The sequence below is a fragment of the Alligator mississippiensis genome, chromosome 12, assembly GCF_030867095.1.
Source record: "Alligator mississippiensis isolate rAllMis1 chromosome 12, rAllMis1, whole genome shotgun sequence".
NCBI classification, from domain to species: domain Eukaryota; kingdom Metazoa; phylum Chordata; order Crocodylia; family Alligatoridae; genus Alligator; species Alligator mississippiensis.
This window is the reverse complement of record NC_081835.1, coordinates 51,671,834-51,699,523: the sequence shown is the minus strand read 5'-3', so window position 1 is coordinate 51,699,523 and position 27,690 is coordinate 51,671,834. Positions and strand designations below refer to the sequence as shown.

General features: G+C 44.4%; 1 protein-coding gene across 1 annotated transcript; it reads right to left on the bottom strand.

Annotated features, from left to right (window-relative positions):
• Window positions 1–52: 52 nt before the first annotated feature.
• LOC102566561 (glutamine synthetase) lies at window positions 53–9,667 on the bottom strand. Its single transcript, XM_006273860.4, has 7 exons — window positions 9,574–9,667; window positions 9,068–9,243; window positions 8,181–8,342; window positions 5,229–5,375; window positions 3,133–3,260; window positions 1,248–1,447; window positions 53–790 (listed from the first exon to the last, which is right to left on the bottom strand). Exons 2-7 carry the CDS (start codon window positions 9,231–9,233, stop codon window positions 469–471), a joined length of 1,125 nt encoding a protein of 374 aa, XP_006273922.1. The 5' UTR covers window positions 9,234–9,243; window positions 9,574–9,667; the 3' UTR covers window positions 53–468.
• Between the last annotated feature and the right edge of the window lie 18,023 nt (window positions 9,668–27,690).

Sequence of the window (27,690 nt, the reverse complement as noted above, 5' to 3'; positions counted from 1 at the left end):
TGGTGCTGCCTATCAGTAACACTGTCATACCCACATTCAGTATTTTGAGATCTTTTAGGAGTTACAAAAAAGCAAACATTTATTAGTGAAGAGTGGCTGACCTACAGCCAATGAGGCTATTTATTGTTTCTTTGCAACACAGATATGGAAGAAAACAGGTTAAAAGCAGCAGCAGCTTTCACATAAGATTCTATGTACAGAGTAAAAAGTCAATTACAAAAATTAAAATCAGTCTTAAAAAAAGCCCCCAATACATGATCTAAAAATCAGGAACCAGAAAAGTCAGTTGAGAAAAATAGACACTTTTCCCTTCTTACAATATATATAGAAATATATTTCTAAGCCAACATTTCACAAAACCAGAAGCAAGGTTCTAAAGAGTCTGAACTGACAGCCGATGAGGTCACACGTTCATAAAACCCACATGAGAAACTAGTTTAGAATTAAAAACCTACCCACTCCCAGACTTCAGTTGTCTGCATAGTCTTTTGTTTCCACTCCTGTTTCATTGAGCAACGTTGTCCTCACAATGGCCTCTGTGACTGCATAGGGGTCACAGTTGGCTGCAGGTCGCCGATCTTCAAAGTACCCAAAACCATCCTGGCCAACTTGGCGGGGAATACGGATGCTGGCCCCTCTGTTGGCCACTCCGGCAGAGAACTCGAAAATGTTGGAAGTCTCATGGTGGCCGGTCAGCCTCCTGGAGTTGTCTCTCCCCCCTCTTGGGTCATACACACAGATGTGGTAGTCATGTCGCTTGCTTAGCTTTTCAATGGCAGCTTCAATGTGTCTAGTAAATGAAGAGGAAAGGGAAAAACAGCAAGTTTTAATGGGTTTCTATTGATAACGCTTTGTTTATAAAGCCTTCCTGTTTCATCCACTCTAGCAGAATTTGGAACAGTACCCAGGAAGACTCAGCATTTGCTCAAAGCGTTGCTCACAGAATTTTCCAATTAAATGTATTATGTAATAATTGACATTAAAAGATGATGATTGTAATAATTTATCAAAAGTAAGAAAGACACAAACAACAAAAAACATCCAACAAATGCTCATGTGAGGGGGGACATGAAGAAGCCAGTTTCTCAAGGTCAGGTGTAATATACTGACCAGGTACTGCCCTTCTTCATAGTTTCAGATTAGGTTTTTCACTCCAATATCTAAATATTTTGAAGATGAGATGATTTGGACAGAAATGAAAGAGACAATCCCTGACAAATCCCAGGATCTTTAGGAAAAGGACTCACTTGAGGCCTCCCTCCTTTCTCATTTCTTCTGTGCTGTAGTTGGTGTGGCACCCAGCTCCATTCCAGTTGCCAGTCATTGGTTTGGGGTCCAAAGTAGCCACAACTCCAAAATCTTCACAAACACGATGCAAAATAAACCTAGCCATCCACAAATGGTCTCCCATCTCCATGCCTTCACACGGTCCGACTTGGAATTCCCACTAGAAAAGGAGAGAGAAGGCACTGCCATGAATACTGTGGTTTATAATTCTCTTCCCCTCAGCCACTGACAGTAGATTACACTGAGTGTAACTGAGGCCCACTAAAGGAAAGACTACCTGGATGATCAGGCGATTGGAGGTCCTCTTCTAAAAGAGCTTGGCTTTTAATTTTAAAAAATGAAGGCCGCGGGAAACAGGATTGCTGTTGATAACATACATGAATGGGGCATGGCACCAGGGAGGAAGATGACCTATGTAAGCTAAAGGAACTTTAGCACAAGAACAAACACATGGAAACTGGCCATGAATAAGTTTAAGATGGAAATTCGAAGACTTTTAACCACTGGTGAAGCAAGGGTTATCACACCCCATTACAATGAAACTAGCTACTTTTTAAAGATGCTACTTTACTAGTTGTATGGCTGCCTATGATAGCAGGGGATTGGGCTCAATGCACCTCCTCTCTACTCAAGCTAGCAGCTTCTCCCTGAACGACTAAGCAGGGGCCTAGTCAGATAACTGATACATTTCAGGGATATGGCATCTGCAGACATCCTGCAGCCTAGCAAGTACCACAAGTAGGACACTGAAGAAAATACCAGGTGAAGGAAGTGGAGGAGGGTTCACTTTAGCGCAGAGTAAATTGAGTTCAAGACTAGGTACAACTGCCCTCAGCACAACTAGAACCATATAGTCCTACATTACAAAGTCAGGTTATGAGCATCTAACCTTACCACTTACTAGACGTATGCCATAGGCCTTTCCTGAATTAAATTAAAAAAAAAAAAAAAAATCCAACATATTCCCTTCCAACTGGGCTCTGAGCCAGAATCTCCCCATGAGCTCTTTGGTTCTCAGCTGGTAGAAGGGGCAGAGCTAGGTTATACAGATACACAGCATCATAAAATCCACGTCTGCAATTCATCCTTCCCCACCTGCTCATTCCCAAGCAAGCATATGGGCTGGTTCTACTCTGGAGCACTACAGAGCATCTCTCCCTTGTGCTTCCACTGCAACGATGCCTTATCTACAGATGCTACCATGATCACCAGCCACACAAACTGGAGAACAACAAACAGCAGCAAGGTGGAAAACTTCTCATTACAAGCTTATTGCACCTCATTTACACACAAACTGCAAGAACTTTATATTTAAGGTGCTATTTAAAAAATAAGTATTGCAACTGGACATGTGGACTTTGAGAAGTCTGAAGTAGGAGCATTTACACAAGAGCTATTGGTAGTTAAAAAAAAAGTTATTGCACTATTAGCTAGACTGTCACAACTTTTCCTTTATAAAGTCTTAGCTGATTCAGGGGCTGCTTGATTTGGGTATAAGCAGATGACAAGAGACTGAGCCAGGGGAGAGGGAATCTAGCCACAATTTGGGAAACTCCTGCTTTCACCTTCCAACAGTGGAGACCAGATGCAGTACAGAAATGCACTATGACCCCTCAAAGTAGTTTTACTGGAAAAACTCCCTTCTTTACTGGGTAAGAAGTACTATAATAACTGTAAATAGGGTGCAGTTTAAGACTGGAAGAACCTGATCCCTGGGGACAATATTTCAGGACTTATGCTTGGGGCACTGTCAAGCGGACACCCACGCCCCCCCGCCAAAAAGCCTCCTGGCTAAATGAGTGCTACCCTGACATGACATGCAAGAAGCACCTTTTCCACACATACCTGAGAGGGCATGACTTCAGCATTGGTGCCACAGATCTTCACCCCTGCATAGAGACATGCCTTGTAATGGGACTCCACAATGTCGCGCCCGTACACCTTATCTGCTCCAACCCCGCAATAGTAAGGGCCTGGAAGAAAAGTGAAAGAAAAAAGTTGCCACAATGCTTCTAGCATAGGGGTGGGCAAAATGTGGCCTGTGGGCAGATGCAGCTTGCCAGGCCATTCTATCCGGCCCACGGGGCCCTTAAAAAAAAAAAAAAAAAATTTAGAAAATTAATATTTATCTGCCCGTGGCTGCCTGTCATGCGGCCCTCGATGGCTTGCCAAAAAACTCAGCGAGCAGCCCTCCGCCTGAAATAATTGCCCGCCCTTGTTCTAGCAGCAGCGCCAGCATCCCCATTGAGCACTGCAGGTGGGAAGCCTGGAGAAGCCCTGGAAAGAGCCCAAGGAATAGCCATAGAAGTTGCAGGTTCCTCAACAACACCTCAAATGGAGAGGAAGGGGTTATGCCCAAAGCGGGAGACAAATGCTCTCTGGTGTGCCCAATCACTTGTCTCTCTCTTGAGGCTGCAAATAATACAACCAACTCAAAGGGTGACTTTGGGATATGGAGCCTGCCCTTCAGAAGCCAGACTGATCATCAATGCCTTCTCCTGCACAGGCCACCTGAACAGCTGTTAGCTAGAATAAGTGTAGGTCACGACTGAAGGAGGACTAGTGGAAATAACAATTAGGGAAGTTATAAGCTCCATTTCCCATTCCCAACACTGAGCCATCCTGTCTTCTGCCAGGATTCCATGGTAACTCTCAAACAAACTCGACACGCCCCATTTCAACTTCAGAGAAGCACCAAGAAGTGCTGTTACATTCCAGAAGAGACAGTACACTGGATATACCTTCCCAACTTGTTAAGTGTAGGGGCAGGAGGGAGATACAAAAGGTGAAGAACTGTTCCACTATGAGCTGATCTTGTAATAGAAAAGCTTTTCAAGTTTGTTTTGAGGCCTTTGATATTGCCAGTGTTCACTGTAAGAAATGCCAAAATTGCTTTCAAAACTCTTAACCTGCTTCAATTTCTTACAGGTTTTCCTTCTTCAAAACGGGCAATTAAATGTGGACCTTCAGTACAAATCCAAGGGAAAAAGATTCTTAAAAGAAGTCAGTGGCTACCAGAAGGAATTGAAAGGAAGGAAGAAACCTTCTCCAGCAGCACTCCTTCAGCCTTCTCTCAGGCCCATCTAGGTGACCAAACTTGTTTGTGTCCAAGGGCCCTCCAACAAAATCCCTGCTCAAGCCTTGACATGCAAGCACTTCTCTGATTACTAACCATGTACAGACCTTTTTCCAGCCAACTTGTCAAACCCTTGACAAACAAGTTCTTGGGCCAAAACAGTTATTTAATCTTGGGTACCAGTCAAAAATGAGTGGCACCGTACCACTATACATCAAGTGACCTGCATGGTGCACAGTACAGCAGGTAAACAACTGCTAATTACCTAACCTTGGCACTAAGTTGCCTGCATTTTAAGTTTTTTTTCCAAGGAAGTTACGCGCAGTTGCCTGAATGTGGTTTTTGACAGAGACCCAGGAGAGAAGGCTATGGTTCGATCAGATGGCAGCAATACCTTCTGAAGTGAGAAGAGCAACTGCATAAGCAAGCTCAGGTCATCTACCCATTAGTCTCAGTTTGCTGCAGAAGTGGGAAAGGCTCCCAAGCAAGATGCTTTCATTTGGTTTCTCGCACTCAAGCAAGTGAGAAGAGTTTTGTGAGCCACTACCATGAACCAATATCGTAAGGCATCGAGTCCCACTGGATTCTGCCCATGTAATTCTTATTGAAGGTTTGGGGGCCCTGGTCAGGGAGGCATCATGGGTGCATCTTTCTGGATAGGGTTGGATCTTGGCACTTTCTATGAAGCATGGATTATCTTTAACATTTGAGAGAGCAGACAGGAGCCAGGAGTGTTCGACACCTTCCAGGGTTAGATCTCTCTTGCAAGTCAGTATTAAACAGAGAAGAAAAAAAGAAAAAAGACCCATTAGAGCAGTGGACAACCTATGCATGCACGTTTGAGGAAGTAGTAACTACCTCTTACCTTGTGGACCTGGAAACCCATTATCAGGCCAGCCGTACGGGTGTCCGTTGACCCCCAGCAGTGTGTATTCTTGCTCCATTCCAAACCAAGGGTGGCTGTTCTTAATCAAGTCCATGACTTTCTTACAGGTGTACCTCAGGTTGGTCTCTGGAAAGGAGAGAGCTTCTTTTGTTAGACCTTCAGCACTTACACCCTGGGACCAGCCACCCTCCAGTACTTCCAATTCAGTCAAGCACTCGAGGCTCTCTCTTAATTGAAGAGGCTTTGGTTGGTGCAAAAAATCCTTGTGAGCTATACTGAGGGCTGTCCTGCAGCTGATCTCCCATCCTTGTTTGCATTCTGCAAGCAATGCCTTTCAGGTTACTAACAACCCATAATCCTACCTTTCTCTGTATATATAAATAAATATATATTTATAAATCCCTTATAAATATTATAAAATATTATAATATCCCTGTGCTTTGTTTGAGCTGGGAAGTGTCTGCTACATCTAATCCAACACCGAGCAACACAAGGAATAAGGAAAAGTAACACCTGTTATACAAGGTTTCCCTTCTCCTCCTCTGCCCACTTAGAGATGCAGCAGATTTCAGCTGCATATCAAAGTGTGCATGCAATTTATAAATGAAGACTCTGTTTAAACCCATTCCATTAAAATTTGCACAAAAATCCCCAAACGTATATCTAAGTAGTCATATAACTACCCCATCTCCTCAACATCTGGCGATCTGCCCTTTATGTATAGATTTAGCTTATCACTAGAACCATTACCACCAGTACACAAATATTCTTCTCCTTTCACAGACTGGTATAGAGATTATGTAATGTACCCCAAGGTCACACAGTGGATTGATGCATACTTGATCCCTCTCACTGCCAGAGTAGCTCCTTAACCTTTCCACCCTGTGTACCTGCCCCTAAAACCAAGCTTTTTCCAGTGCATTCTTTCTTCTCCATGTTGTTCTTGGTAAGCATCCAAGAAGACTGATAGACAAGTCACGATTCCCACAATCAGCTCCCACAAGAAGTTACCATAACCTTGGCCTTCTCTTTCAGAGTGGTAGTAAAGGAAACCAGAACACAACCCTGATTGTCATGAAGATATGGATCCCCAAGCAAGACTGTGGGAATGCTAAACATGCTGTGAAACCAAGAATATAGACAGAAGGAGAGACATGGCAAATGGAGCATTATTATTCCTCTATACTAAGGAGAGGCAGCCTCCAGGCAGTAACTGAGACCTTTACTAGAATCGTAAAAGATCTAAATATTATCACACCAGTCGCAACATTTTGAACTAATGGGAAGAGCAGCAAATGAAATTTAAGTTTAGAGCATGCCCATTTAAACAGTAACAAAAAACAAAGCTTTTGGACCACACACTGATAGTATTGGACAGATGTTTTAGCCATGATGGTCTAGGAAATAAGCTAAAGCAGGGATTTTTGTGGGTGCTATTGTATTGGACCAGCTTCATGGTTGGGACAGACTTAGACATACGTTGAAGTGCAATGAAAACTTTTCTAACTCTTTCCCAATGATGCAGCTGGTCCAATAAGGGATAATACCCACAAAAATTCTTGCCACTCACATGAATTGATCTATGCTAACAGCTTGGGGATTGGCGTTTGTAAAGCATTAGGATCAGCCTGATACAATAGCAGTTTCCTTTCAGAATTTCCCTAACCCAGATTTATGGGAACAGACCCAGGACAGCTTTCCAGCCATATCAAGCCTTCATGTTACTGAACAGTTACCCAAAGAGAAAGGCTTTTCTTTGAGAATGGCCTTGGTTAGAAGGGAAGTAGAGCTCATACTAGCAAAAAACTGAGTAGTTTCCAAAAAATCAAGTCAGGAAGTTAAGACTGCAGTACTTCACACATGGGGGGGAGGGGGGGGGGGAAGAAGGGTATTAGTATTTCAACACCAACTATGGTCTGTCTTTAGCCATCACAGCTCACAGACCTCCACTCCTAAAGAGGACTGACACATGGTCACAAAGTCAGGCCCTCACAAGTTGAGGCTGGAGATGTGACCCTCCTCTCTCATACTGGCCAGAAGGCACCTCTGTCCACAAATCTTCTCACAGGAACCAAGCTACCCCTTTCTTCATTAAGAGTTAAATGCTTCCAAGGTCTACCTCCTTAACTTTCACACTATGCATCTAGGTTAGTTGCAGAACAGGGATCAACTTCTTCATATACAAATAGGACAAGCAGATGATCAATTTCTGCTACCCCTCCATCAGGCCTCATATTTCATTATGCCCAGAATGGAACAGAAAGGATAAAGCCATTGTACAGCCAAAGACAGCACTACTCACATTCAGATTCAGACCTGGCTCTTGCTAGTTGCCTTAACACAAATAAGCAGAGTTTTGTACAAGCAACAAAGTAGCTGTGAACATGGTGCTGAACCAAGGCTACAAGTGTTACATTATGAGCCAGGAAGTGAAGCTTGTTTTTAAGAGTTCTGAACATTTCAGATTTATAGCTTTCAGGGCTGCAGACTCCTAATCACCGAGTTTATGTTCTCAAATACAGGCTCCAAAGAGCTGTTGAATTAAAAGGGCAGATCCCTTATTTGGGATGTCTGATTTGCGAGACATGTGGCGACCTCTGCTGACAAGAAGCATGCAGAATATTAGCATTATTTTTTGCCAGACAATAGAGTTCCCCTTACCCTTGCACTATACGCTAAGGCAAAACTTGCTGATACCAATTGTTACAGGATTTCTGCAGCCCTAAGCAATATATTCACTTCTCACAGGTCAGTTCGTGATCAGCCAAGGAGCACCTGCAGCTTCCCACAGGATCCTAGTGAGTTTTTGGGTGCTCAGCATTTGAGAGGCACTGAATATTTTGATGCTGTAGTGTAAACAACCCACTGGTCCGTCTGGTAGCACACCAGTCCCAGTAACAGCCACCTTAGGCAAATGCGCAAGAACCTCACCTGCAGGTTTTCTGTTGTATTTCAGGACTTCACACAATACTAGCTTGTTAGGGTCCAGACAGAAAGGATCTCTGAACATCCTGACTGGGATCAAGAACATGTCACTGTTGGAGCCTTCTGCTTGGCCTGTGCTGGATCCATCAAAATTCCATTCTGGGATATCTGGGGGAGAGAGGAGCAGAAGAAAACTCAAAGTAAGCCTCCCAAATTACTGCATTGATGGAGATCCCAAGAACGCACCCCATTACCCACCCAGACACGCCGCTGAGGATTCCTTCACAAGGAAGGGAGTGGAGTTGTTGCTTCCACTGTATCTACTTGGAGGCCAATCTTTCAGCCACTGCTCACAGCAGTAGCTCCTCTAATTATAAAGGTGGGGGAAAGGAAGAGTTAGCGACTGCTTCCAAAATGAGATGCTGGATTTTCAACACTCAAGGCACTTAAGCCACCCCGGGTCACTCTCTCTATTATAGCTGAGAAGGACTCAAATATGCAGGTTTCACTTGCCCGCAGCATCCAGACAAGTCGCATCACAAGCCAACTCTGCTTATTTGCCCTGTGGAAAGGGGCCTTGGCTTTAGCAGCAAAAAGATGCCCCCCCCCAAACCATCTTCCTTCTGTCTCAACTCTAATGGTAGAAAAATTAGAGATTAGCAAACCAACTATCCTGAAGGAACCTGGCTGTTTACTACTTCAGATAACGGGATGAAAACAAGCCTCAGCCCCACTCATTCATACTGTATAATCTTCAAAGGGGTAAGACGATGCCTGCACCCCAAATAACAGATCTGCACACACCAGGCTGTTCCCCCACCGCAGCGCAGCGCAGCGCAGCGCAGCGCAGCAGAGCCGGGCGGGCGGCTCCAAACCAACAGGCCCAGCCTCACCTTTTATGCTCTTGGGCTCGCGGTCCAGGGTCTTGGTTTTGCAGCGCAGCCCCTCTCCCGAGCCGTCGATCCAGACATAAGTGACCTGGACGGAGCCGCCCTGGGGCAGCTTCATGTACTGGTCCCTGACCGCCTTGTTCAGCTTGGAGCTGTGCGACACCGACATCCTGGCGGACCTGGGGGCGGAGGGGAGCGGCCGTCAGCGCCGGGAAGCCCGCTCGGGCCCGGACAGGGCAGGCTTCTCCCCCGCACGGAGAAAGAGCAGCCGGGCGGCAACCCCCCGCCCTGCCCCACTTCCTCCCTCCCCTCCGCGGAGGCGGCTCTCGGCCCCGGCATCCGGCGGGTAGGGGCGGCACGAGCGCCCGCCCGGCCGGGGATGAGCGCGCCTGCGCTGGGCAGGAGGCAGAGCGGGCTCCGCGCCGCGCACGGAGGACTTGTGCAGCCCTGCCAGCGCCTCGGAGCCGGGGGAAAGGCACAGCCCCGTGCGCCCGCCCGCCCCGTCTTACCACCCGAGCCCGGCTCCCGCCGTCGTGTCCGGCGCCGCCGCCTCTTATAGCCCCCGGGCGGCGGAGCGGAGCGGAGCGGGGCGGGGCGGCCCCTGCCTTAGCCCGGCCCCGCGGGAGGGAAGGGCAGAGCCAGGGCGCCGGAGGAGCCCGCAGGCACCTCTCTCTGTCGCTCGCTCCCGGGCCGGGACCGGCTCCTACCAGACGGGACTCCGGGCCCCGGCTCTGCCCCACCGGGTGGTCCCCGAGAAACGCTTGTCAAAGCTTTCCTTGAAGCCTCGCCACCGAAAGGGATTTACAGCCTCCCTCTGTAACCCGTCTTTGAGAGTCAGAAAATTTCCCCCCCCACCCCCAGTATCTGATCTCTATTCCCTATTTTCTTTTTTAATTAAGCCCCCTTGGTGGCTATGGAAAAGCCCCCGAGCCTATTGTGCAAAGCATGAGGGCCTTTGCACGATAGCTGTTTACATCAGCGCTTCCCAAACTTTTCCTCAGCACGACCCCATTGACGGGCCCGTTTCCTCCATGTGGCCCCTGGCTCCCAGCCCCCATCTGCTGATGTTGCAACCCCATTTGGGGTCACCACCCACAGCTTGGGAACTGCTGGTTTACACAGTTCAGCACCGCCAGTCATATTTTTACTAGACTAGACTAAATGCATCCTTTCCTTTCATACTTTCTTTCTAGGTCATATTTCCTAGACAACTCAGACTAGTTATTTTTCTCTGAACTCTCACCAAGACCCTTTCTGGTGCTTGCTTGGTGACAGAAAGAACTAGGGAACAGGACAGACATGTGGAGGAGCAGCTGAACAGGTCCGGTTGAAACTGAGCTTTACATGTAGAATATATACAATTTCAAATAGCTGAGCCCTGATCTACTCGGGTCTGACCCATTTCTCACATGGTCAGAGAAAGAGGCACCGTTACAGAGGCCTCAAGAAGAGGCAATATTGCAGCAATATTGACCTACCCCACCTCAGTCGGCACCAAAGCAGAACACTATTTATGAGATGTTCTGCAGATCTACCTAATGGGAGCACACCTTTTTTGTTGCATGCTTTCATCAGCGCTGTAACCGCTAAGGATGCAACATTTAACCGGGTAAAGGCTTCAGGCTCCATTCGCACCTTTCTCAACTATGCATTCAGCTTAACTGCAGATATCGCTGCATCAATTACATCTGGTTCAGTCCGAAGGCTGCCTTTGCAACCAAAGGCAGTAGAGGCCATTTTTGTTTCAAAAGAAAATAAAAACTGAAATGAAAGAAGCCCAAGGCCTTGCAGTTCAGCTCGCATCTGCCATAGGAGTAAGACTGTGCCCAGCAGCAGTTACTGTAGAGCAGCTGCTGTGATAAATCCCTGTCTCTTTACCTCACAGTAAATAGTTCATCTGCACATACCCCTTACTGCTATTTAAATTAAATGAACACCTAGTGATTTATGCTGAATAGATGATCTCCTTTTAACCTGGCACAAAAGTGTATAGTTAAGTGTATACTTAACTCAATCAGTTTAAAATTTGCATCTTAAATTACAGCTGAGCAAACAGTGTTACCATCTTTCAGAATTTTGTCACAGGTCCTGCTATATTTGAAGGTTTCCCTCCCCCTTAAATGCTCAGCTTCTAGACAGTCACGTGATTGCACTGAGCCCGAGCTTTCATTAAAGAGAGGATTTCTAATCCCCCTACCTAGAGAGGAAACCTTGAGACTGAACCCTGAAGCATCAAAGAAGACAACGAGGCAAATGCAAAGAGCCCCAACCTTTTTCATCTCTGGATTTTTAAATCAATGTCAACATTTGTTGACCTAATACATTTCTGTGAGGCCTCTTCTGTGAAATAGTAAATACTATCTCACTGGTTTGCCTTGTTAATCAACTACATCCCTAACAAAACTATTTTGTACTACTTTTGATTAGAATACTTGTACAATAGAAAGTTACAAAGCAACAATCCTGGTTTTCCTCATAGGCCATACCTACACAGCAAACTTACCATGATCCGGAATGGCATCCTCAAATGTGCTGTGCTGGTTCAAGCAGGCTGCTTCCTAAAGTGGAAGCTGTTAAGTGTGGCTAATTGGCACTGCCTCTTAAAACTGCTAATTAGCTCACCTAACATGATGTGTGCATCCAGCTACTCTACTTTTATTTTTGGAGGCAGCCTGTCTAATGCAGCCTGGGCTGCTTGAAAGTACAACTCTGGAGCCTGAGCAGCTTACCAGATAGACATGGCCATACAGTTCTCTGGTACCATGGGATGATAAACACTGAGATGGATTAAACAAGTGGGTTTTTTGCTATTGCATAAGAACCAGGAAGCAAAACTGACAGACACGAAAGCATTTTGGGATAGACTGTACTGAACTGGTGCCAAACTGTGGCGTAAGAAGCACAATATCAGAGTTACTAACCAGTTCTTATATAATAGTTCATATCAGCAGATTTTTAATATCTTGCAAAGGACATCAGTATCCTTATTCTCATTTTACTTGTGGGGAAACTGAGGCACATGACATTGAAATGACTTGACCAAGGTCACTCTGCATGTCATGTACCAAGGTGGGAATAAAATCCAGGTTTCTGGAGTTCAACTCCAAGGCTCTACTTACTAAGCCACTGCTTGGAGTTGTTTATATCAAGATACAAATAATAAGGGAGGCTTTGCAGAAATCCTGAAGGAAAGCCTGACTTGCACTCCAGCAGTCATACTGCTGTGGTGATGCTTGCATTGAAGTTTCCAAGCTGAACTCAGTTGCAGAGCCTAATATGTTCTGAGTCACATCAGTAAGTAAATCTTCATAAACAAGTTGCAGTCTGCATGCAAATGTATATCTGTGAGGTTTAAGAGCAATCAATAATTATTAAGGAAGTTTCAACACTCCTGGGGCAGGGAATGTGCCATGGATTACTGCCTTCTCTGTATTGCAGATTAAATGTGCAACACCTACATGTGTGCTGGATGTGTCAGTTGTGTTTGTCAGCTAAATTTTGCACCAATTTTTTTTAGTTTGCTTATGACACTCCTTCCTTTTGGAAAAATTACTTCCTTGTTTGCTTAACAAGGTGCTTTTTACATTGGACATAGAGCAAAAGATACAGCTCAGAAAGAGACATAGTGAAGAAGAGCTTGAGATTACAGGCAGTCCTTGGATTTAGAGGACAATTGGTTCCTGAAAACCTTGTCTTAACTTGACAGGTTGCAACTCGAAAGCAATTTTCTCATAAGAAACAATGTTATAAATGTGGGATTGATTCCTGAACCAAGCCCCGATACCCTATTTTCACCAAAAATACCCCAGAATTTTGTACTCGATCAATTATAGATGAGTAATATAGCTACATTAATGTATTTATATTGTAAATAGCAATCAAATTGATTTGGAAGGACTTCTTTGAGGTGACTTTGCTGGACTTTTTGAAAGGCTCTTGGTTGGACTTTTTGAAGGGTTCTTGGCTGGAGTCTTCTCAGGAGTCTTGGCTGCAGGTTTTTCTGGAGTCTTGTCTGCTTCCTTAAAGAAAGTGTCCAAGGAAGTTTGGACAGATGTTCTCCAGGGAGATGCGCAATGCAGTGAACTTGTTCGCTGGTGTGGTGTCACATCGGCTTAAACATTGTAAAGTCAAAACTGTTGTCATGAAGTTGAAACAGTGTCAATTTATAAATGTTGTAAGTGCAAAACGCTGTAACTCGAAAGGTTGCAAGTCAAGGACTGCCTGTATCCTCCAAGACAGCATGATTACCTATCAGGAAGATGTAAGGGAGAGGTAAAATGAGGTCAAACAGCCCTAATTTCTAAAAATGTATTTGACTCTGGAGTATATCAAGCACTGAGAACAGACAAGTTGCAACATGAAGACAAGAACTCCCCATATTGCTACCATACCACATTATCAGTGGTACTCACAGGATGCTAAAGGAACTGAAAGGAGCTTCCCTGACTAATGTTCCACCCCCTCCCCATGAAAATTGCTGAGTTACTTCTGGCTTAGAAAATGTAACCAAGTTCAAAGAAACAGACGAGTGATTTTTGGGGGGGGATTGTGGATGAGAGAGAAGAAGGCATCTTTGGAATGCACTGAAATCCACCCTGTCAGCCACATATCAGGCACATCTACACGTGACTCTACATCGCTGTAGCGACACGCTATAGCGATGTAGCATCCACAGGTGTGGATGCATGTGACCAGCAGCTACTTTGCCATAGTGGCATGCTCCCTTGTTATAGTACGCTGCTACAGTGAAGTACATGCTAAAAATAACCATGTGCAGTGCATACAGTGCATTATGGGCGGTTACTGCACTATGCTTTAGGACTTCCAAAAGGAAGCATGGCACAGTAACAAAGTCACTGTAGGGCAACATGTAGATGTGTCCGGTGTGCGTGAAACTGCTGTAATCTACACTAGCTACTCATTCCCCTCTGCTTTGTCCTCTTTTTGCTGTGGCCCCAAACCTGTGAGGAACAGATGCAGGAATTCATCTACACAGAGTGACCTGCAGGACCAGGGCCTTAGATGACACTTGTTGAGGCAGTATCTATATGCAAGTGCTAAACCAGTTGTCACTTAATCACCATATTATTAGAATACTGTTTTACAAAATTCCTGGTGATACAAGTTACCTTAAGTGTCATATTCCTAACTCTTACAAATTACAGTTCAAAACCAGCCCCCGACCACGACTAAGAGGAGTGATCATCCAGCCCTGAATTCTATAATCTTGGGATTTTTGGTATCCCTGTTTATAAATCACCTCAAAAAAGAGAGCAAGCAAGAGAGGGAGACACCGCCAGGAGGTTTTACTACATCTAACTCGATTATGTTCTGAACACTTCGATTTTCACAACCATGCAAATTGCCCGCTGCATTTTAGGTACAGGTCTCAGCATTAGGGAAACCTAACTGAACCATGGAAAGCAAATGAAGGTCCACACCCCTTAGATGTGTTTTGGGCCCCAGGGCCCATAAAACAACCAGATCATCAACACATGATAAAACAAAATTACTAGACAGAGGTGTACAGGAGTCAAGGGCCACTTCCCTGAAATTTCCCCACATGCATGAGATAACCAGGGAACAGAAACAGACCCCTACAAGCAAGAAGCTAACAATCTTGGAGACTGAACTCTGTTTAGGCACAGAACAGAGAAAGGAGGTAAAATGGGAGTTGTGGGTTTTCTCCCAATATTCTGCCAGCATGATTGTATCCTGACCTAGGAGTAACTGGTAGTCATGTATATGTAGGTGAGAATAAACAGATAACTGACAGTAAGTAGTCATTAAAAAGAGAACTATAGCAGACAAACCTGACAATCAGTAGTGTTGCCAACTTTTGTGATAGGTCTTGCAAATCTTGCAATATTCAGTATTTTTCTTAGACCCCTGGATCCAGGAACTGGGTGATTACATGAGTACTTCATTTAAAGTTACATTTCTAATCTGCATGGCTGCACAGAGAGAGAGAGCTACAACACGTGAACCAACAAGGCTTAAAGATCAGCTACACACATAAAAGGAAAATAAAACAACTGAAATTACATTAATTTTAATAATCTCTTGATTTCTGAATGATTGGGATTGGCTAAAGCTGAAAAAATTGGATGCAGCTGCATGTTTGGGAGATGAAGTAGTGCAGTTAAACTACTTTCTGTTCTAAAAAAAGAAAAAGAAAGAAAAAAATCCATCTTCAGTAGTGCAAATATTCTGTATTCATTTTCCATCTGCATGGCACCAGCACCTAGTACCAAATAAGAATGCAGGGATCCTACTATGCTAGGTAATGTTTGCACGTGTGTGCGCATGCATGCGCGTGTGTGAGCGCGGGCGCGCGCGCGTGCGCACACACACACACACACAGAGTCCCTACTTTTACATTGCAATAAAATATTTTGTCCTTCAATAATTTCTACCTAAGGAAGTCAACTGAAAACAATTAATTTAATTTCACCACTCCCTGGTGAAGCACATACAATAAATATTAACCAGCACAAAGAAACTGAACTAGGAGTTAAGTGACCTGCCCAAGGTTTGACCCAATATGAACATGGTGAAGCCAGGAACAGAACTTAGGTGTCCTCCTTCTATTAGGCAAGAGATTGCTTAGTTCAAACCTTCCATGGACTTTACAGAAGTGTGTCTCATCGCATTTACAGCTGCAGTGTTTTCAGCAGATCCATCAAGATAAGATTCTGGAAGTAGGAAGATTGAGACTATTTTACTGCTTCTTACTGATATCAAACACAAACCATAAATTCTTACTGTTGCTCAGCTGTTAGAAACTAGCTCAGTATGTTACAGTCCAAGAGAGAGTGTAGGACTGCTCAGAGATCTCATCATCAAGACAGAGGACAATACAATGGGCAGCAGGGATGTTATACTTTCCCTTGCCCCTCTGTTTTTAGAGGTAAGTTGGGTTCCCAGGAATCAGCAGCTGTGCTCCATAACTCTTCCTTGTGTGCAGGAACAGCTCTTCATACCAGCTCTTCTCCCTATCTTGCCACAATTCTCCAACAATCACCAGAACCTTGAGACAAAGCCTTGCAGCCCCTATAGATCTCACCTATCATTAATTTCTCCCTTGCTGTAGTTCAGTGGTTCTCAAGTTGAAGTTCATGCATCAATGGTATTTTGTGGATAGCGGGTTTGTCGTATGGTGCTAACTCTTAATTCTCACTTACAGCTGTTTAATTTCCAGTAGGAGGTTAAAGAAAATGACATACTCTAGTATTCTTTTTCCATGTCTGCAGTTAGTGCAGTTGTCCCTGGGATAGTATGAAAAAGAAAGGGAACTGTATGTTTGCTAAGCCTGTATCTTTGCTTCATTATGCTTGACGCTAAGTGTCAGAGAACTCCAGCTGTAGCTTTTTTTCTGTAAAATTGGCAAGGGCCTAAAATACTTTTTTGTTGTCTCAGTCCTTATCTCTCTGACTTTGAGACTTATCTTTCTATTTTCCAACCTTAACAAAATACAAAGATATTATCAACATTTTTGCTAAAGCAAATGATCCAAGACCTGGACTAAATGTTAACAACCACAAGAACTGTATTAGCAAGGAGTTAAAGTTGAGCAATACCAAGAAATTAGGAAGTTGTTAGTTGAGGCAGCTTTTGATGTCCAAACTGACTACAGTTCACATGCTATACACCAAACTCTAGAAAATCCAAATACACTCAAAACTTTGTTCACCTCTATGAGCAACTGGCTTCCTTTTCTCGCAGTCTCCACCAGCCCCCTCCCCTGCAGTTCCCCCCAAAATAAATAAACAAAAATCAGGCTTGAGCTTTGTCTTGTTTTAAAGGCAGCCTTGTTAGTAACCTAGTCTTCTTAAAGAGGTCAGAGCTAGAAGTGTTCCTATGATTGCAAATTGTAAGATCTGGAGGTGTGAATTTGTGGTGGTTACTCACTGGAAGTGATAGGGCATCTACCAAGCAATGAGAAAGGAGGGTAATTACATACAACAAGTTAAAAGTTTTCAGGTTTAATTTTAAAGCTGAGGCAAAGAAGCTTGCTGACAAAGGATGATCCATTGGTTAGGGTGCTAACTAGTAGGGACCTAGGTTCAGATTCTTGCTGCTGACCCTGGCTTCCCATGTTACTTTGTGCAAGTAACTTGGGCCCTGACCCTCAACAGCATTTAGGTTTCTACCTCTCCCAAAGGGACTACCTCTCTCAAAGAGATGAACTCTCACTTTAGGAATTAGGGTCCCAACATCTTTGAGGATTTGGGTCTAAGTCTCTCTTTGCTGGTGGGCTCTCTAAAGTGGGGATAGTAAGTACTGCCCTAACTCACAGAGGTGGTGTGAGGTGCACTGAAGACTGAGGGGTACTCAGTTACTGTGATAATGGGTATGAAAAGGACTTTGATAGAGGGGGAGGCTGATGCTATGCTGGGGATGAAACATTTAGAATAACCAAGCATAAGGATCCAACAGGTAGCATTTCCTCTATACAGTTTAGGTCAGGCAACACACAGAACATTATGTGAAGGTTTGTCTTCTAAATCAAAATAAAAACAAGTAGATTAGAGAGAAGGCAAAGAGCAGAGTCAGTGAAGGAAAGACAGGCACAAACATCATAAAAGGATTAGAGTGCATGATGACCTAGGAAAAAAGGTTATGGGAATTTTACTGGATGCATCGCTTACAGGGAAATAGGATTCTTTGTGTGAGGAAATATGAAGTGGATGCAGTTTTTAAGGTAGCTCAGAGTTGGGGTTAGGGGGCCTGAAAGTGAAGGCAGCATTGAGATGAGATGGCGCATTTGTCTAAACCAAGAGGTTAATTAGACAATGGAATAATTTGCAGAGAGATATGGTTGTTGGGAAGCTGACAGGACGTGTTCAAAGGTAGACCAGATAAAGCACTTAAATGTTCAGCAGAGAGGATGATCCTATGCTAGTTCTGGCTGACGGACTAGATGACACTCTACATCAGGGGTCGGCAACCCCCAGCACACGTGCCAGAGCACGGCATGTGAAGACATTTTGCTAAGCAGGCCAGCCTTTTTCCGAAAGGTGGTTTCAGACTCCAGGTTTTATTGGTATTAAACCTCCATGGCAAGCAGACAGGGCCTGCCCAGAGCCTGGGCCAGTTGTGATAGGCAACTGGGAGGCTGCAAGTGGCTTACCAGGCTCTGTGCAGCCTTGGCGTGGCTTGTTGCCAGTGGTAGATGCACATGAGCCTAGGGGCAGGCGGTGGGGTTGGGGCTGTGCTGCTACAAGAAGGATCAGACTCCTCACAGCTCTCCCACCATCTGCCCGGGGGGGGGGGGGGGTGTGCACCCACCACCGGCAGGGAGCTGGGCCAGGGCTCCATGGACCCTGGTGCAGCTGCTTGCAGCCTCCCCCCTGCCTGTGCCTCAAAGTAACATCCCAACATGCTTACCAAAGTAAAAAGAAAACACAACAGCAAAGGGAAACAAATTCCAGCTGTTTCTCTTTGTATTTGTAGTACATGAAGGTTTATTTATCATGCCCAGGTGGTTAGTTTTGATATTTTAAAAAATGTGGTTCTTACTGTAAAACCAGCATTTATGATTATTAATCATAATAATATACAGAGCGTCCCCCGCTTTTTGTTAGCTTGGCAAACCAGCATCTTGCAAGTAGATTTGCAGGTTTTTGGGCACTCTGCCCAAAATTGTTGCTGACCCCTGCTCTAGGTCTAGCCCTTTCATCCCTGATTCAGCCAGCAGGCAGTTTAGTCTCCTTGGCCCATTCATTTCTTGACCTCTGAACTGAGCCTCCCAAAGTGAGCCATTGAAATGGATGCCTAAACTGACACCAACAATCAAGCAACTCACGGCTAATCTGCAGATACCTGTGCTTACCAAGAGCCCCACTAACTGCAAAGGGACTTTGTGCACAAGTCCAGCCCAACATACAGAATGGGACCTCAATTGTGTCCCTCTTGGAATGCCAGACAAGACATCTCCAGAATAGATGCCATCATGTAAGGAAACCAGAGTTTAATGACCTCCCACATGCTTGCTTGCTCTGTATATATTATACTGTTATTAATTTACAACGTTAATTTTCATTGTCATACAACTGCATTAACGAGTGACAACACTATTAGCAACAGATACCAACATCCCTGCGGGAAGTCATCTTGTACTTTGTTGCAACATGCTTAACTTGGTATGAGCTGGAACTTTCCATTTGTCATATCAGGGTAATTTTCATGTTGTTTTTATAGACTCATGCAATTTAAAGTTTTCCTCTCACAGTTAAATGACAAAGAAGCTAGTTCCTATCTACAAGCCCTACATTTAAACCCTCTTCTCCTCTTATTTTTACTCCTCTGATGCTAGCATAACATTTTTCAGACACTACAGTCTGCTAAGGATATCCTCTATCTTTCATACAAGGATTTGAAAGTGGTGAGAAGCTCATGCCTGTGTGTGAAACACAGGAACTCTTCTGATGTCCCATTTCTAAGGCAGTGCTTCCCAAACTTGACACCATTTATGAACCCATTTCCTCAGCATTGCTCCTCATTTCCAACCCACAGCTTCCCACCCCACCAGGTACCCCTCACTCCCCACCCACAGCCCCCTGGCCCTGCCAGTGCCCCCCACTCCCCACCCCCAGCCCTGCTGTGCCCCCTGCCGCAGCATGAGTGGAGTGCAGAGCTTGGAGCCCGGCTCCCCCTCTCCCTCCACAGGGGGCACGGCTGGAGCAGAGCCGGCTGGGGGTGGAGAAGATGCAGGCTGCCTGCTGCAGACTTGGGTATTGCTGCCCTGCTGCCCTCCTCCCAGGGCCTCCTCAGTCCAGCGGCAGAACCCGGTGTGGCAGGGCAGGGAGACTCGGTGCCACTGCTGGGAGCCCAATGCTGGCCGTGCTGCCATGGTGAGGTGCCCCCTAGTACCCACCTGGCAGCAACAGTGATGGTGGTGCAGAGTTGTGCCCCCCACTGCTGCCAAGTGGGCAGGGGGCACCTCACCAAGGTGGTGCAGTGGCCAGTGTGGGGCTTCCAGCAGCAGCAATGAGTCTCCCTCCCTCCCACACCAGGTCCTACCTTGCTCTGCCATGGAGGCCCTAGAGGGAGGGCAGCAGGGTAGGGAGCCCTGAGCCTGCAGCGGGTAGCCCATGTCTGCCTTTGCCCTGTGCACAAATCTGGGGGGCACGTGCCCCACCGTGCCTCCCTCCCCGGGAGTGTGCAATGCCATTTTTTATCATTGCAACCCCAAGATTGGGAATCGCGGATCTAAGGTATTTCTATATCCAAGTGCCTCAAAATCTAAAATCGTTTCCTGCATAACATCTCTTTGGCGTAGATAATTATTACCTTTGTTTATAGAAGGGCAACAGAAAGAGTAAGGCACCTGTTTTATGAAGATACTTAGGCACCTAAAGAGGCAGAGAGGTGCCTATAACCATCTTTTAGGAATTGCTAATATCTTTACAACTATTGCTCAGCTGCTGCCTACCCTTGTAGGCACCCACATTTCCACTGGTGAGCACAGGCAAAGCTATATAAGCACTGACACAGCACCACCACCACCATGTTACTCAAAGTCCTAGCCCAGGCCAAAACCCCAGAGGGCCTGAAAGGAGTTTCTCAAATGGGTGTTCCCTCATTTATCTTACTAGTGGGGCCTAAACCACAGCTGCTCACAGCGCACACAGGTTCTAGTGTGTTTGTACCAATACTAAATGGCCTACACCCTAGGGGTATGGCACGGTCACCAGAGATTAAGGCAACTGAGGTTTAAGCCCTAGCTTTGAATTTAGCACAGAAGGTATTCGAACAGAAGCCTCCCACAGTTTGGGCAAGTCTGCTGGCTATTAAAGTATTAAGGTGATGGGGTGAGGCATGCATTTCTGTCTTGGAAGCCTGTTTGTGTGGTGAAAGAAAAAGGTACCTATCTCTGGCCATCAGCAAGTTACACACCTTTGCATTTGCATTTCACTTCTGGCTAGTCAGGCAGCTCTCTAGTCAGCTGGTTTCTGAGGATCCTCTTTCCTAAACAGAAACTCACCCCAGACAGGCTGGGTGCCTAACTTGGGGCCAAGATTTTATTAGGCAGCAGGGTACCTAGAAGATATGTACTCAGCACTTAGGTACCTTGGAAGAACTGAGCCTAAGTAACCTGCTTAGGGTCACAAAAGAAGCTGATGACTAAGCCAGGAATTCAACTCAGGTCCCCAGTTAGTACAACAAGCTGGTCCTTCTCTTTAGAGAAAGCACACTAGCAGCAATGCTGTCTCTACAGGAACCCATAATAACTTATACCGGAAGTTAGTTTACTTCCTATTGATGTGTTTGTATTCTCTGGCACAGAAGCACATTTGGTATGCTAGGGTTGCTCTGACACAGAAGCACTGGAAATGCGAATGATGCACAGCAAACAGTGAAAGCTTCTTTACAAAAGGAATGTAATGTTCAGTAAGCTAAGGTATGAATGTACAACGCATTAGCTACCCCAAGCTACTCCTTCCCCTGTGGACTAGCTAACATGCAGTTTAATTCACACCCTAGCTTACTGCACAGTAAACTGCCCATGTAGGCAAACCCTGAGAGAGGGGGAATCAGAGAGTAGGCTAACAAGAGCAGTGTAAAACACCTGAACTGGACAAAACCCCACCATTTTTCTGCATAGAATATTGCAGATTTTTTTTTTAAAGCAGAGCAGAGGTGACTTCAAAGGAAAATGATTTTATATTTAAGGAAACGTGAAAAGGAGCAGCAAAGACGTCTTCTTTAGAGAGCATGGCTGCATCCAGATATACAGGGGTGTGCGTGCTTGCAGCACCGCAAATAGTAGAGGCACAAATATGTGCTGCTACTTTGTGCCTCAGCACATGCCCCTGCACGTGCACTTTGTTGCAGGACAAACTGTCCCACTTTGGACAAACTGCCCTTGCCCAGCTCCTCCCAGCTCCCAGTGTGCTGGAGCAGCAGGAGCACAAATGGAGCAGTAGAGATGTGCTTATTACTGGAGGACCAAGCCTATGTTTGTTCAAGCGCATGCTATTTTCATGTGCTCTGTGCAGCCTTTTTTCCTGGAGCTTTTCAATCCTGGTAGCAAATTTTGCCCCCACACTGCCAATTTATAGCGTGGGCACATTTTAACATACCATGCATGTGAGTTGTCGCGCCACAGACTATACGTGCCTGCATGTCTGAACCTGGCCCATAGTGTGTATTACCCAAGTAACAGGCTGCCAATTCTACAAGCAAAATGGCTGTTGATTCTACTTAGAAGCAAAGGCATTAGAAATGTAAAGTTGCAATATATATAAACATCATCTCTGTTTCACATCTGCTACATATCTTTAGACATATACAGATTCTGTTAGATATGCAAAGAGGGGCTGAAAAACTTGGCACAAACCTTTCTTTGGCTTAACTGTTGCCTGAAAACAGTGAAGTCCAACTCAGAAAGCTTTCTCTATAAAATACACGCACCACGTCCTGGAATCTAAAGTACCTTCCAATAGACTATTGACAGGTATGTTCAGTGAAATATTTGGTTCCAGTCTCCGGCTATCAGCTTACAAGTACTTTTTGGGTCTGGGAGTAACGTGATGTTTTTCCTAATTATAACAACTACCATGCAACGACAAAACTGTTCAAACTGCGACTCACATAGGAAAAGTTTTCATCATCTATTCAGGAACCTACATAACAAGTGGGCAGCTTACTTGTGTGTGCTTTAATTTTTTTATATTAAAATAATGACTGATCCAAACCAAGAACTTCAGTCTGATCCCACATGCCCTCAATCTCTGGGAACTCTTGTACTAGAAAATCCCAGCAGGATAATAAGCTTGAACTACTACAGGACGCACAGACATCATTCATACCAAGCTGTTTGCTGAGCTTCCCCTGCTAGGAGAGAGAAAGAGACATGAGAGCAGCTAATTGTCTTTTGGAGCAGGAGGGACAAAGTCATTGTTTCCTCTTTGTTCCCAACATTTCTATTGTTCTTTGTTTAATATATATATAAATTACAAAGTAAGGACAGTGTTTGTTTGTTGAAGTGCTCTGTTAAGAAACTGGCTTGAGAACAAATTGTCCTTCTTCCTTGATATTAACTTGTTCTTCACTTAACACTAGCTAATATACTAGACAGCCTTTACCAAAATAGCTTATGAACAAACAAAGCATTTTTCAAGAGTAGCATCATAAAAGTGAGCTAGAGTCAAGCTTAAATACAGACGGAAATAAGAATACAAGCATCACTATGGCTAATGTAAACCCATTCTTTTTATTTGTATAAGCTTGTTTTGACCATGGAAGATGGTTTTATTATATTAATACAAACCACAAATTTGTTGGTATAGGCCCATCCATGCTTTGCTATTCTAGCATACTGCTGTCTTATACTGGTAAAGTGTTTCTAGTGTATATCTGTTTACAGAACGAGCAGGAGTGCCTGATTGACAGATACTCAAGTAAGAAACTACAGCTTTCTCTGAAGACTTAAGCCTTATCTACACTTACGTGATTGCCAGTAGTGACAGAGACAGCCCTTCAGTGCAGCGGACAGTGGCAAAAGTTTCAGTCCTGAATAAAATGAGCTGTACTCACAAAAGGATATTATTTTGCTGGTACAACCCCACCTACACTAGTGGTTTGTGCTGAAATGGCTATGTTGGTCAGAGATGTGTGGGGGCATAGGGAGGGATGCCCCACACCTAACATGGCTATGCCAACAACGGGTTTAAGTCTAGGCCATGCCCAAGGCCATGAATTAGAAGACTAAGTCACTTAGGTCTTCAGATGTTGCTTGTATTAGTATCACAACATGGGTTAGGCATGTGATTTTCTTACCCAAACCATCATACCCCTGTTGTCCATATTGCAGATCCAGTTCTACCTCTACCTCAGGGGCCATGGTGCCCTGCTGCTGCAGCAGCGAGGAGGGAGCACATGGCAGATCCCACTCAGATCCCTGCCAGTGGGATAGAGAGGAGGGAATGAAATCCCTCTCTGGCCAGTTCAGTCCAGACTGGTCACAACCCCCAGCAGCTTCTCTGCAGCCAAGGGCATGGTCTAGTGCCTCCTGGTGCCTGGCCTGAGCAACTGCAGGTATGTGCCTGCATTGCCTGGCCCAGAGAGAATGTCTGTCCTGTTACAAACCCGTTCAGCCTAGCCAGGTTAGACTAACCTGCAAAGGTTGAATCAATTCAGGCTTTGGCTTTTTGAATGTCTGTCCCTAGCCCAAAAGTCTACCAGCACTGGTCTGTCAAGCAGGGGTATGGAGAGGTACAATTCCTGATCAAAAGAGCCACATCAATGAAAGTGCCTGGTGTAGATGCAGTGACAAAACTGAGCTTGTAGTGGTGTAGCTTGTTTTGCTCATGGTGGGGGTGGGAGGGTGGTGCTCTCTCCATACACAACAGCTTTGCGGGTACAGATGTATGCCCTAGTCTAGGAGAATTTTCCTGGCACAGTAAACCCCAGTGTAAACATTGCCTTTGGCAGTGTTGACCAATAGGTTAAAAATAATGGTGGAGCATCATCCTGACTGAAGGGTTATTAACAATTATGCACCAAAAAGAGGGAAGAGGAGGTATTTCCCATTCTAGAGACAATACATCTAAGCCAAGAGAGAAGAGACTAATCACCATCATCAAGTTCAAAGCAGCCTAACAGCACATCTGATTTTCTTTCCATCATCAGCCACCCCTGCATCCTGTTTAGTAACCCAGATTTACATACAAGACAAGCGTGAGATGTTTTACCATCCACATTCACTTCCCTAATTATGCCTTGCATATAGCCAACACAAAGCCTGAAAAAAGTGAACAAGTAGGAGTTAGGTCATCAAAGTATTTCAAAGTGTTCCGTTCTTTTCCTCCTTTTTTGGTTTTGAGCTTTGTAGTGTGTATTTAGGTCTCATGTCCATGCTTTGATCCATTAAAGTAATTTTATTTAATGCAAATATATCACTCTAGGAGTTGGAGCTTGAAAAAAAAATATCGACTAGCACTAAGCTCATGATAAAAATCATTAGTCAGCAACACTGGTGGGTCTTGCTGTTTGTGTCAGTGCAGAACTCGCTCTTTGACAGGGATGGGGTTAAGTCAGGGATGTTCCAGTCCTGAGCAGGTGGCTGGACTAGATAACCTCATGAGGTCCCTTCCAGGCCTACTTTCCTATGATCCTGCAAAAAGATTTGGGCAGGCAGGTGTGTGTGTCTACATGGAGCTGGATTATTCATCTTGAGATACAAACAATGCAGCTGTTGCCAGTTGACTCCTCAGGTTATGAATAAGGCTGGTCAGAAGTTTTCTAATAGAATATTGGAAGATGCTGAGTCATCAAAAGCAAAATGTTTTACAGTACCGCTTGTTCAACCAAATTTCATTTTGAAACCATCTGGACTGGACTGCTTTAAAAAAAGGTCAGTCTTTGGGGAATGCAACATGTTGATGTTCTAGTTTAACAGGACTTTCGTTCCAAACTTTAAAAAAATGTATATTACATAACATAATCTAAAATAAAAGTCAGGGCAAAATTTAGGTTTTGTCCACAATTTTGACTGAGCCAAGGCAATTTTTTTCCCCTGAAATTTTATTTCACCGGAAATTTTGAATTGTTTAGGTCTTATTCTAGATTGGGACAGGGGAAAAAAAAAAAATTACAGAATTTCTTTGATAAAAATCCGGTTGCTGCCCACCCCGCTATTCGAATGCCTTTGTGGTCAGATGCAAGGATTACTTAGGGTGATCTCTTTTATTGGGCCAACTATGTAGTTGGGGTAAAGGTAGACAAGCTTTTGAATGCAAGACATTTTTCAACGGTCTTAAATTCTGAACCGTATGTAACTTTATCCTAACTACATATCTGGTTTAATAAAAGAAATCCTTGCCTCTCACATAATTTCTGGACCATCACAGCTACAACATCACTTTTACACTTTGTAACCCTAGACAGCCATTGCTGAAGTTTAACTAGGAGGAAAACATTTGCTGATAAGTACTTTGTTATGTATTGTATTTTTCCATCTGGTGACTTATTACTTGCACAGAGAACTCAAGCTAGTTTTTACTACAGCTGCTGAAACCTGTGAAAAGTGATTTGTAGTGAGCTCCTCTGGAATGCAACCCTGTTCAAAGAAAAAAATGTTTTCTTTGCACCATAATGATGGGGTAATTATTGGCTTTTGCTGCTTACCTAGTAGGAATAAAACAAACCTTTGTTTAGTTCCAGCATTAAAGTCCTTTATTGTAATGGACATCAGAACAATAGACTTTTAATACTGAGAGCAGAATCCTTAAAGTTCTCTCTGAATTAAAATAATACATTGAAGTGACTTTACCCCCATACAGTGCAGTCCTGTGGGATATTTTATGCATATGGGCCCAATTTCTTTCTTTCTGGAGCACAACAACTCGCCTGGTAATTCACAAACATAAAGAAAAATAGCTATTTCTGATTAATTCCTTGTGTGATTGCTCTTATTTGTGAACGTCTGTACCTTATTCCCAATTACAGTTTCTTAATCTGCAGAGCTGTATTTCCATCACTTACATGCCATCACCATCCACTGACTTCATTCAGCATCACACCTAAGTCACTGACAACTAGGGTTCCATAGCACCCTGGGGTGCTTTGAGATCCTTTAGGGGTACAGTGGGGTACCATGCAATGTTAGCACTGTTAGGTGTGCAAACATGATTCACAATACAAATGTAGAGATTTCAAACAGGAATCCACGGTGTTAAAAGCATGCTGACTAGTGGTCGGAGTTCTTTGCAACAGAATAAATTGCTCTGTTATCTTTAGGTAACCAAAAAAATCAAGTGAAAACTCTGAGCTGGCATTTTTCAAGGGGTACCTTGAGCTGGTTGAGAACCACTGACCTGAATAAGTGGGAATCAGCATTCTAACCTTAGATTTTAAGCTTCTTCCTGGGCTCTTGTAGCCTAGCATAATACATAACTAGATCACATCTCTAGAAATAAATCACACCGTTACCCTTCTCACCTGAACACAACTCTCAGCGGTGCATGTCTGAAGTGAGAGGTAAAACTTTCAGTAAGGAGAAATGCAGGAGCTTTACCCCTCCCTTTGGCCCCAAGCTGCTTGCCTCTTGGCTGGGCTCTTTGTGAGCCTCACCCAAGAGGAATTCCCTCTGTTATCTGCAAGACAGCTGTGACCTTGGGAAGAAAGGAGTTCTCCTCTGTACTGCAGAGGAGATTAACCCTCCCCTTACCAAACAGGGCAGGGGGCTTTATAACCTCAACTCCCTTTTAAAATTCAACACAAAGTGATCCTCCTACCTTTCCTATAGCAAATGGACTGGCCTTCTGGTCAATTATACCCACAAGTGAGGGAGTCCAAACCAAAAAGCTAGATTCTAGTGTTAGCATAAAACTGTCGGCATTTTTGTGCAAGGATCAAGGCACCCAACAGAGTAAATTAAATGCCCTACCGCTAGCAGCAGCCAGTGGCTGGTACATTCCAACAAAGCAAGCCTTTGTATCAGCAAATCCCCCTAGCGGAGATTCAGCCAATACCAGCAAAAGAGTTCTATTAATTTTAACTGGCATGCCTGTCCCATTAGGGATGTGAGAAAAGCATCATACTTCTTATAACATAGGTACACAAACTGAAACTCCAAAGCAGATGTGGTTATACTGATTTTAAAAAAATGGAGCGTG

Bases quoted from the DNA above. Each gene is read 5' to 3' on its own strand.
- LOC102566561 (XM_006273860.4), bottom strand. From the start codon at position 9,233: ATGTCGGTGTCGCACAGCTCCAAGCTGAACAAGGCGGTCAGGGACCAG. The intron at 3,261-5,228 runs GTAAGAGGTAGT...CTTTTCTTCCAG, and splicing joins TGGGTTTCCAGGTCCACAAG to GCCCTTACTATTGCGGGGTT. The intron at 791-1,247 runs GTGAGTCCTTTT...TTCATTTACTAG, and splicing joins AGAAAGGAGGGAGGCCTCAA to ACACATTGAAGCTGCCATTG.